Source organism: Tachypleus tridentatus, chromosome 10 (genome assembly GCF_004210375.1).
Source record: "Tachypleus tridentatus isolate NWPU-2018 chromosome 10, ASM421037v1, whole genome shotgun sequence".
Taxonomy (NCBI): domain Eukaryota; kingdom Metazoa; phylum Arthropoda; class Merostomata; order Xiphosura; family Limulidae; genus Tachypleus; species Tachypleus tridentatus.
Window position 1 is genome coordinate 149,117,229 of NC_134834.1, and position 12,172 is coordinate 149,129,400.

Below are 12,172 nucleotides of genomic sequence, written 5' to 3' on the forward strand. Positions count from 1 at the left end.
AAATATACAGTGACGGTCAGCCCCACTATTCGTTGGTAAAAGTTGCCAGTGGGTGGTAATGACTAGCTGCCTTCCTTCTAGTCTTAGATTGCTAAATTAGGAACGGCTAACGCAGATAGCCCTCGTATAGCTTTGCGCGAAATTCCAAAAACAAACAATCCTTTTTATGCAATTTCTCAACGTGTGTATACCACCCTTAAAAATCTAAATTTTCTTTAATTTCTTTTTGTTAATCAATGTTTACAATAAACATTATTTACTGATTTGCTTAAACAATCCTCACGTTAACATAATATTCTAAACTGATTGTATATAATAAATAATATACTAATTAATAACATATAATTAAATAATTATAATGTATATATATCTGTGTGTATAATATAATCGTACGATAAATTTAGTATACATGTGATGTAGCATATATAAGCCAAATATAATGATTTTACATTGTCAGATGTAAATATTCTATATACACTTTCATTAATAATCTTATTCAGAATTATGTTTGGAAGTATAAGAAGGTGCGTCATTCGCGATGGATGATCCAAAATTAAATGTCACATGCCTTCCATTTGACACAATGTTTACGAAGGTGCCATTGTTATACACAGAGAATTCTTTTTGAAAAGTCCAATTGTCTGTATGGAGAACAACCATAACCATCCAGATTCACTTGTGGAAGGCCCATTCGTTGATTCAAAATTCGCGCCTTCTTCTTTCCTTTTATGTAGATCTTGGAATAATGTTCACGGATGTCTTGACACAGGTCGCTCAAGTACCGAAAGGTGCGATTGGCACCTGACCATCTGATATCGTGTAAATACTTCGTTCACCAGTTCAGGTGTCAATGGTTCTATTCACTCAATACTTTTTCAATTGTATCAAACATTCTTTCTAATTTATTTGGAGACAGAAAGAATGAACTCAATTTTCTACCTGCAGCTACACAAAATGCTTGTACGAACTTAACTAATTCTGTTATGCTACTTGCAACAGTTAGAAATAACTGTTTTAAGTTATTCTGAATTCTGGTGTTAAAAACGAAGATTTAAATTCGTGCTTTGTGTAATTCATATTGTCTGACTATGGTGTATTAATGCAATATTAATGTTCACTAAAGCCAAAGACACGTTCTTCACATATTGATCGTGAAATTCAATAGTCTGGTTTAATGAATTCATTATAGTTGTCTGTTCACCTATCAAATTAGCCATTTCCTTTAATACCTGTTTCTATCGTTCTACCTTCTCGTTTAATTCACACAAGTCTTCGGTGGTAGCAGTTCTGAATAAAAACTTCAAAACTCTTCCACCCGTATTTAATAAGTCTAGTTTCTGTGGAGTTTGGTCTGATATTGATTTGTTTTCATTAATATTGTTTAATTTCAATTGCTTGGAGATGAATAACTTTATGGCATTTGCTTCATAAATTGACCTGTCCCAGACCATACCAACCGTGTACTTCAAGAGTAAAGAAGAAGGGGGCAGGTGCCCATTTCTACCAAGCATTGAATGAATAAATCTGTTTGATTTGTTTTTTTCAAAATAGGGTATTGTGATCACCCATTGCACTGTCTTGGGGCTCAATGTTCCTCCAGGCTCTCCAATACATTCCCAGCTCCTCTTTCTTCTAGTGGAGTATGGGAGTCCTTACCAGTTCCAAGCCACTCTGGAAGCACCCTGCTGGATTGATTCCATATATGATGGTTATAACTATTCAGTTCAGAGTAGGGTGGTGATGTTCTGTCGGTGTAAATGACATAACATCATCCAATCTACATTTAACCATACAATGGAGTGAAACGTCTAAACCCAATTCATTCCTTCAGTTTGGAGCCCTCATGCATGGATGTTGGTACCATTGGGTTGGTTGGGTTAGGACTGAATCAATCAACATAAGTCCTCATACATGTTTTGGGTTGTCTGTCTTTCTCCCATGATTCCTCATTCTGTGTTGGGGAGGGGGGTTCACAGCAAGGGTACATGGGATTGTTCCAGTTCTATTGTTGGCTCTCTCTCTCTTTCTCTTCTTCATAATTAATGTTGAATTGACCAATTTGTTTATATTCCCTTCACTGTCAGCAATGTCCACATATTGCATTATTTACAGTAAATTTGTTTTTACCTGTTTATAATAGTCATTCTGAATAACTGACTGAAACTTTGACTTTTGTTGCTAATTTTTATGTAAATTATGTAAAAAATCTTATTAGATATTAGTGAATTTGGAACACTGATTATATTTTTTTATTTACATTTCTTTGTGGTATTAGTGGCCTTGTAACCAACAGACTTGGTGTGTAAATAATTTAGAAAATGTGTTCAAAAACAAAAGGGATCAATATGAACCTTAAAAAATAACTGTACAATTAATCTGTAATTACATGATCACTGAATTTATGTGATGTTACAAACTGTTGTGGTTCATTCAGTTTTGCCCAAAGCTACTTGAGGTCTAGTGCACTAGCCATTCTTAATTTCAAAGTGATAAAAAAGGTAGCTAGTTAACGTTACCTTACTAACAACTCATGAACTCCAAACTGAATGATGAAATTTGACTGTCATAAGAATGATGTACCCATGGACCAGAGTTCAGAGCACTTTTTTATATATATATTAATGGAGTGTGAAAAATGGAACCTCTGCCACAGTCCAGTATACTAACCATTGGACTGTGATTGACCCTATTACATAAACATGCATTCTCACATAATAAAGCCACATTCAGGAGTGAAAATTTCCTGTTGTCTACCCTGTTTTTAGGTGTTGTATAATAATAATAAATGTTTTTCTAACACTACATTGTTTATTGTTTTATTCCAATAAAAAAAATGAGAAAAAAACTAAACGTCAGAACAATAACACACATACACCATGATGGTGGCAATAACAGAAGGTTGTGTGTTCACCAAAAGATGTTAACAACTTGTGGAACTGAAGGTATTTACCAATGTATTTCAGAACGAAAATAAATAAGTTCTGTGTGGATGTATAGAACATATGAACCTTCTTTAACGAGGACATGTGGCCAATTACAAGTGTTTATTTGAATACTGTTATTAAATAATTTCAACCTACAGCCTGGTAAAAGTTGAAAAAATCATATGATTCTAAAATAAAACGTTTATTACGTTTCACTGAGTTCTATGTTATTGCCTATCAGTATCTAATTAAAGAAAAAGAATAATTTCTAAATCACATTCATGAAGTTTAAAAGAGAGTTAAAAAAAACTTCCCACTTAATTATTTATTAACTAAATATAAAGTCCCCATTTTTCTAAGCCATTATTATAATCAATCAAATAATGCACCTCTAGCCAGGAAATACATAATTTCTCTTTTAAAAATGATACATACATTCTGTCAGTTACTTTCAACTTAAAAATTTCATAATCAAATCACAATTTATTTTTCTCTCTCTTGCTTGCTTTAAATATATGAATATACTACCACATATAATCAAATATCCACATACTTATACACCCATCTCTTGTTATCACATGAACATCACAAACTGAAAGTGAGTGGAAGTATAAAACTATCATAATACCTATAACACCATAAAATATCTATTTACCAATACACATATTTCTTGATATCACCCAAAAGTAACTCTTAAAAACCAGCATAGTAAATATACCTACATTAATAAAAATACAATTATGTTTGTAAACAGCTTAAAAATTCATTATTACGAAATATTTCATCACTTGTGGATTTTGAAGTCTTGAAAACAGGTTTCATTTCTCCATGGAACAAAATATGAACACCAGTTATAATACCTTTTGAATAAAGAAACAAAACTTTACAAAGTTATAAAAATAGACTGGAAAGAAAGTGTGATTAAAACACAAATGTATTACAAGTTAAAGTGTGGGAGGCAGGCATACCAGGCATTTATACCTCCCTAATTTAACACATAACTTTTAAACATTTTTATAATTAACGTAAACCTATGCAGTTTTTGCATAAACATTTGGTCCACAAAACCATTAATCCATTGTCTGCTGGTTTGTCATACATGATTTACAGCTGGTACACTTAATACTTGGAGCAGCTGCATTCAGTGCGTTAAAGTTGAATTTGTTCTAGTTACTTTTGTTTCGTTGTTTTATCCTAGAGATATTAATGTTTGAAATAAAAGAAATGTTAAAAATGCTAGACATAATTCTCACTAATTATAATATTTTATTAAATAAGAATCAAAGTGTTAAATTCTTCTAGAAACAATGAAGATTACTAATACACCATGTCTGGGGTCAAGACAAGCTTCAGAGATTTATTGGTCCTAGGCTTTTCAACTTATAGAAGCCCCCTCGAGATAGAGCCTCTATATGCAATGCATTTATAGTGATAGCTTGAGAACCTCTAATTAGTGTGAGGCCCTGGGTTTCAGCCCAGTAAGCCATGCCTTAATCCAGGGTTAGCTGGCATAAGTGCACAAAAAAAGAAGAATGTGTCTTATAGGATTGTCAACATGTTCAGTAATTGTAAAAGTCAGTTAAAGCATCATAATTTTCATCAGACAGAACATTACAATGGTCATTAATCATACCACCTAAAATTAAAATGGTTGATAACAACAACAGATATAACCTTCAATAATAATTCAAAAATTCATAACGATAAAAAGCCATAATGTACACAGTTACAATGCCCAATAATTATAACAGTAAAAAATCAATAGTCTGTGTAAATATTCCAAACTGTGCTAGAACATTAAGGTTGGTTTTATACGTTACCCAGATGACCATGCCACCAACGTTTTGTGTCTTGGTGTGTAAATTAAAAGCCAGAAAAAGTAAGACAGGTAAGTTTTGACATCTCAATAAAATAGAAAAAAAAGTCAGGTTTCACAATATAACTGAATAATTAAAACATTCCTTTGTACAAAGATGTTTTTAAGCCAAATTAGCCCACAAAGGGAAATCTTATTGCAAGTGCTATACAACCCTACATACACTAAGAAAAAATATATTCTGTTTAATAGTGGATTCTAAGTTTACTGTTAGTCTACTGATGAAGCTACTTCTTGTGATTTCTTTGAGAAGGAGTGCCAGCTTTCAATGATTGTTGAGAAGAAGCTCTGCTTCTAGCTTTGAAATTTACCTGGTCTGAAGGGGTTATGGTACTTTTAGAAGGACGGTTTGAGGACTCACTTGGTTCTTCAGCAAGTTGAGATAGACTCGAATGATTTGGTACATCTTGAGTATTCTTTTTTGACTTAGAAGCTGTAAAGATAAATGGGCATGTAATGTTATCAAATGAGTTGAGAACATGTAACCCTACACTCACTATTTGATAGAGAGTAGTTATTCACATTCATGTCACTGATGGCATCTGTTTTTGTTACAGTCAGTTACGTTCATGTCTCTGATGACATCAGTAACTGTTACAGTCAGTCACGTTCATGTCACTGATGACATCAGTAACTGTTACAGTCAGTCATGTGCATGCTAATGATGGCATGAACAGTAAGCAGTACTATCATTCTTGTACATACCACATTATATATTGCTAGTACTTGTACTCCTCATATTGGCATCTGTCAATAAAGCTATTGTGTTTAGACTAACTGTGGGGTCATTGTAAAGTAACGGTCAAATTACATATTGACATAACTTGTTCATTCATGGATATCTTTATGGAGACGATAATAATAATTTTACTTTTCATTAGGATCTGCATGTTTTGTGAAGAAAAAAAATGATTCTTTTAATCCTGAGCAATTAGATCTTCATTATTACAAAGACTGCCCAATGTTGATGCTCTGTCAAAACTGCAAACAGGTGAGAATGTATAATATATAAAAATAATGTAATACTTGTAATAAAAAGGACTTGTACATAACTTGTCAAAAACTTGTGTTTTGACATTCACAATACTTGGATTAAAATTGAGATTCCTGACTAGAGAGATCAATTCATATTTCATTTGTTGTTTATTAGTTCAGTTGTTCCCTTAGCTCAAAAAATTGAAAATATGGTGAACATTTTCATATTTTTTTTTCTGTCAGAATATTAGAAACTCAATTTAGTGGTTAGAAAGTACCCATTTTTCTAGTTTCTCCATTTTCTCTGAAAAATGGAAAATAAAGATTTGTGCAACTTGGAATTTATTTCCTTTCTTTAATTAAAGCTCTCAATGGGGACCTGTTGTTTGAGACACGTCATGAGTAAAGAAGAACCAACAGTGTAGGTTTAAAAATCTGAAACATTGTAATAACATTACTGTGAACCTTTTTTAGATGGTTTATTTATTTGCTGACAAAGTTACATAGGAAGTAAAAATGAGCCCATAATGTTAGAGATTAAAATTAGGAGGAAAAATTTACTATCATTCTTTTCAAGAACTCTTATTTAAGGCACATTTTCCTTTACATTTAATTATAAATAATAATGTTATTTTTTTTCCATTTGGCATAACAGAAAAATCCAGTGTCTTGCCACTAAATTCACCTGATGCAATGACATTTAAGATTTATTTTCTGATTTATACCTAGTTTATGCCCATTATATTTGGAAAAATAATTGTGAGGGTTAATTTTTCTTCCTATGTTGATGTCAATGGGAATGTGTCATCACTGTCACCTATACATTGATGTATAAAGGAAGGTATCATTTCTGCATTGATGCTCAAAAGAAGTCATTGCTTTGTTGATAAAGATAGGAAGTGTCATCCCTATGTTAATGTACATGGAAAGGGGCCATACCTATGTTAATGTACACAGAAATATGTTATGTGTCCTCCTTATGCTGACATACGTAGGAAGGGGCCATACCTATGTCTGTATCAATAACAAGGTACAGTGCCTATACTGAGATCTATAGGAAGATGTATATAAGAAGGTATTATGTCTGTCAGTCATCCCTGTGTTGAGATATGTAGGAAGTTATCATCCATAAACTGGTTGACAAGGATGGTATTATCTCTGAAAGAGACCCTAAAAATGTTATTATGTCTTACCAACTTGGTACTTGTAAGTTTTAAAACTCATACACAAAAACAACACTGAAATAAGGTGATAATAGTTTTCTATTTTTTGGTATTTTATAAACAAAGCAACTAAAGTTCCATTTCATAATTGTTTTAAATAAATACTGTTTAGTTTTGTTTTAAATAGACCAACTTTTCATTTCTACCAAGAATATGATGTGGCTATTTGTACTGCTGAAGTTATAAATTCCAGTGATACAAGCAACTTATATCCATGTATATCTTTTCTCATGTTTCTTAAGGTTGTCGAGATAGCTGGCTATACAGAACACTTGCTAGTTGAGTGTGACTCTCAAGACCAGTACAAACAGTGCCTGAGATGCAAGGAGGCAATCCCTCTTAAAGGGTACCAAGTGCACACGAGGTTGAAAAAGTGTACAGGTATAATTTCTTTCTTAGTTAACTATTTTAAGTGATGGTTCAGTGTCTTTGAAGAAACTTTACATTTCGAAAAGGTTTTGAATATCAAGTGTTTCCTTCAATGAATTTGTCATGCTAGTCTATTGGAGTATACAGTTTTATAGATATATGACACACAAATTACTGTACCAATAGGGACCCTCCTATGTTTTCTCTGTGCATTAAACAAATACATCAGCTGTAAACAAAGTTTATGGAAGGATATTGACATTAAAGAATATTAAACTGCAGTATATTATTTGTTATGGAATCAGAAAAGAATTTTATGGAATCTTAAAAGTAAATTATATTTTATTTAATGAACAGCTGAAAGCGGGGCCATTTTCTACCTTTCTGTTTGTTTTTGGAATTTTGCACAAAGCTACTTGAGGGATATCTGTGCTAGCCATCCCTAATTTAGTAGTGTAAGACTAGAGGGAAGGCAGCTAGTCTTCACCACCCACTGCCAACTCTTGGGCTACTCTTTTACCAACGAATAGTGGGATTGACCATCACATTATAATGCCCCCACGGCTGAAAGGGCGAGCATGTTTGGCGCAACGGGGATGTTTTGTACTCTATTTTAATTAGAATTTTAATATCCACACCAGGTTTCTTGGGAATAGATCTAAATAACAATTGAAGGACACCATGCTGCCACCAGCCAGTAGTCCCATTACTGTGTACTCCACCCATATACCACTAAATGTAAACTTCATTAGTGTAATAATAAATGTTACATTTCAAAACTTGTGAATCTAGGTTTATCAAACTGTATATAAAAAATTACAAGTTTTTTTTTTCATGTAACAAATGTTTCTTGGTTTAATGTTGGGAGTATACACCAAAATATGGAGATTGAGCAATCTATGCCTCATAATAAATCATTGTACTGTTTTTATAAAACCATTGTGCTATTTCAAAGTGTAAAAATATTTATAAACATGATAAAAATTTCTACTTCAAAATATATTTACCTCTTTTCATCAAAGAATTTCCCTTACGACGTGGGTTGAAAGCACAGCCATCTTCCTTCATCAAATGAGCCTGCCAACCTGCTTCACCAGGTGATATGTTCTGATGACATAGAGGACAACGACTTGCTATTTTTTCTGGCTTGGCAGCTGCAAATACATAAAATCATAGTTGCAATACTTAAGCATTTATCTACTTGTCAGACAATTACTACATGACAAAACAAACTCAATCTAAGAAGACAAATGCTTAAAAAATGTTATATATCCAAACAATAGTGAAACATTTTTGTGACAGGAATTAGAAAGTGTTTTGCTACTTTTAAAACTAAAAATATGAATATTGTTGTGGGCAATGTTTGTTTTTCTCAGCACTCTTTCAACAAAGTTTAAAATAACCAGAGGAAAGGCAGCTAGTCATCACCACCCACTGCCAACTCTTTGACCACTCTTTAATCAACAAATAGTAGGATCAACAGTCACATTATAATGCCTCCATGACTAAAAGGGTGAGCATGTTTTGTGTGATAGGGATTCAGACCCGCGACCTTTGGATTACAAGTTGAATGCCCTAACCACCTGACCACATAAGGCCCGAGGAAAAGTATCTCAGTTCAATATATTGTACACATTTAATTATCCCTTTGTGTACGGTATAAGTTTTCCGTTTTGCTAAGAAATTAATCCTGACACAGTGATTTTTGTGTGATTTTTTATCTGCATTCTTTAAGTTACTTGTCTGTATTGTCCTTTCAGGGGATGATGAGCATGTGGCTTAACATCTGAAATTTTTTGAAGTAATGAAACTTATGTGAAAGTCAAGTGTGAAGATTGCTGACATCAGTGGTCATTGAGTCAACCAATTAGTTCAGTACTTTATGTTTTGTGTTATCATGAAGTTTATAGGTATAAAGAGTACTGCACACAAAAAAGTTAGTAAGCGACTGCTAAGTGTTATTTATGAAGTCAGGCCTACTAGTATCAGTTATGTGGAACTTTTAGAAGTTGTACTTGTTCTTATAGTACTGTAGTCAGAAAAATAAAATGCTTACATTATCATTAATTGTTTAAGTGTAGTTTTTCCTTTTCTTACTAAACAATCCAAGAAAAACCTGCCCAACAATAGAATAGTTGTTACAACTCTTTCTAGTAGTTGAAATTATATTTTTAAAGTTAACTGGCCATTATTTTTAAACAATCTGTACATATATAAAATTCAAATCATTAGTGCATCAGAGCTAACACCATAAACAAGAAATATGTTTTCTGTTTAAATATTTTCTAATTTATATGGCTTCAATATGTAATATTATTACATACCGACTAGGCTTAGGTAACTCTATCTGAAATGAGACTTATAAACTTCAGTTGATAATTGCAGAAAAAAATACTGATACATTTGTGACTGACTCCATATTCAACTTTTAGTACTTATATTAACTTGCATTATTTCAGTGGTCTCTTGACAACTGAAATACCTAATATAAAAAAATGCTACTAAAGTATAGCAAAATGTCACTTTTTTGTCACTCTTAAGGTAAAATGATGACAAATTCTGTTGATGTTAAGAGTTTATAATTGAGAGTGTAGCAGCTTAATAAATGTGAAAATTTAAAATGGGTGTTCTTACCATTGTTAATAACCCAAACACCTGAATACCTATGCCTGTTAGGTGCCTGGAGAATCAAATACTTCCATCACACACCAAGTCTTTTGATTCATAAGCTGCTCTTGGTGTAATTACACTAAGACAAACTATACAACCGAATATTATGTACACCAGTGACTTTAATAACAGAACATTATGCACACGTTCTATTCCTATTTATGTCAAATGTATTTGCCAAAACTGGTGTTGAATTCATCTATCAATATGAGTTTGTCACTTGCTAAAGTGTGTTTGGTGATGACATTTAAGTCAAAGTAGATGATAGTGACATGGCATGAGGGATTCACAGGGAATTATAGTTTCATAAGACATTCATTTATAACTGTTGGAAGATCTGGTAGTTGTTTCAGAAGAAGTAACTTTATTGTAAATCAAACTCCATGAACTCTGTCCCTGTATGATGCTTTTTACTTTCCAGAAGGATAAGTAATCATCTCAAAGTTTGCTGACAAAGCCTCCTCTAACCAGTCAGGTCTCATTAACTGTTGCGATATCAATGCTGTAATAATCCAGCTCTCCTTTCAGATCTTAATTCATTTCTCTGTCCATTATTGTTTGGACATTCCATGTTCCCAGCATGAGGTTTCTTTTTCTTACAGATTTTTACCATTAAGTGGATGGTTCACCACCTGTGGTAAGCTGGCCAGACATTGTAGGGCAGGTGATGCTTGGGGCACCTTTTCTAGCCACTTCCTTTAAAAAAAATGAACGGTGATCAGGGTTGTTTAGTTGCCTGGGATGCTAGTGAATTCCTTTGCTTTCTTGGAATTCAGAGTTTAATGACCAATGTCCATCCCAGGGCCATCTACATGCAGGATTGTGACTGGAACTTCCAGTGGTCTCCTCTATCTATCGTTTGTCATGACCCCATTGCTGAAGGGTATTAAATGATTGAAAAGTAAAAGCAGAGAGATGAATTACACAATAAACACCAAGGCACAAGAGTTTTTATAGTGGAAAAGTCATTGTACAAGGGCATTCCAATCTACTCAACTGCAAAAGCCTGAATCCAATGGCACATTGAGTTGTTATGGATGGAGACTTTCTTGGCTTTAGTGGATAGCCACGATATCTGTAGTGCTTTCTCCAGCTTTCATTGCTCCACATTGTGCTACAGCACCTCCTTCATAGCCATTGAATCAAGGCTGGTTTTATCCATCCAGTCTGCCAGCACAGTCTCCAAGTTTTAGGAATAGGCAAATCCCCACTTTACTGAGAGTAGGAGACCAATTGATTACCCTCGCTTAATTTAGACCACCTGTTTGTTTACCAGGGTGTGACTGCTGCCATGTGCAAACAATTATTTGGAGCCACAGGTGTGAGCTGGTTGCAAGTGGAAACCAATGCAAATGAACTACTCCAATAAGGGCATGACTTATTCTCCATCTCTGATGCTACTATTCTCTGACACCCCATACATGATATAAATAGCTAAATTACATATTGATCTAATTACAGTTAATACTGTAAATTATAGAAACACAAATAAACATACATCTTATTAAGCAGGAGGCAAATTCCAGTTAGAAGCCCAAATCCTATATAACAGATGCACAGCCTGTATGTATATGATTTCCAGTGTATCCAGTCAAATGCTACTTCTTTTAATCCATTAGTATATTATGGCACCCTTGCTAAAGTAAGTCTGCCCAATGAAAAGACCCGTAAAGGGCGATTATGCAGAAAACAAACCAGATGCAGCCAGTTCTTGATAGTTGAAAGATTACTTATGATAAGTTAGTACAGAATTTGTGGAAAGCCAGAGATATGAATATACACTGATCATTTTGTTCATCGAGTAACGTTTCTTTGCTCTAGTTCAGAATGGTCCTCTAATAGATCATCACTTTTCAAGTTTTCTTTACCTTATATTGTTTACAGCCAACTAAGTAAGTACATTTTATGTTGTACAACTGAGTGTTGGAAAATTTTGGTTAAGAACCTGGAAAGTTTTATTTGTGATGCAACAGATAAATGTGTTCTTGCAAACAATGTTGCAACATGTTAGGCAGTTTATGTAGTTATACTATTGGATTAGTTTGGTTTGGTTTTTGGAATTTCGCACAAAGCTACTCGAGGGCTATCTGTGCTAGCCGTCCCTAATTTAGCAGTGTAAGACTAGAGGGAAAGCA

At 33.5% G+C, this 12,172-nt stretch overlaps 1 protein-coding gene across 4 annotated transcripts in view; it reads right to left on the reverse strand.

Moving 5' to 3' along the window:
* Nucleotides 1-2,892: 2,892 nt before the first annotated feature.
* The window catches only part of LOC143230591 (centrosomal protein of 104 kDa-like), a 56,598-nt gene continuing 47,318 nt past the window's right edge, over nucleotides 2,893-12,172 (reverse strand). Inside the window, exons 23-25 of one of the 4 annotated variants that reach the window (XM_076464399.1) lie at nucleotides 8,375-8,521; nucleotides 5,112-5,233; nucleotides 2,894-3,784 (exon numbers count right to left, since the gene is read on the reverse strand). In XM_076464399.1, the coding sequence (XP_076320514.1) occupies nucleotides 3,776-3,784; nucleotides 5,112-5,233; nucleotides 8,375-8,521 (278 nt within the window). In that variant the 3' untranslated portion in view covers nucleotides 2,894-3,775. Of the gene's footprint in view, nucleotides 5,234-8,374; nucleotides 8,522-12,172 lie in introns of all 4 variants that reach the window. The other 3 variants (XM_076464398.1, XM_076464400.1, XM_076464401.1) reach the window with 3 other exon arrangements.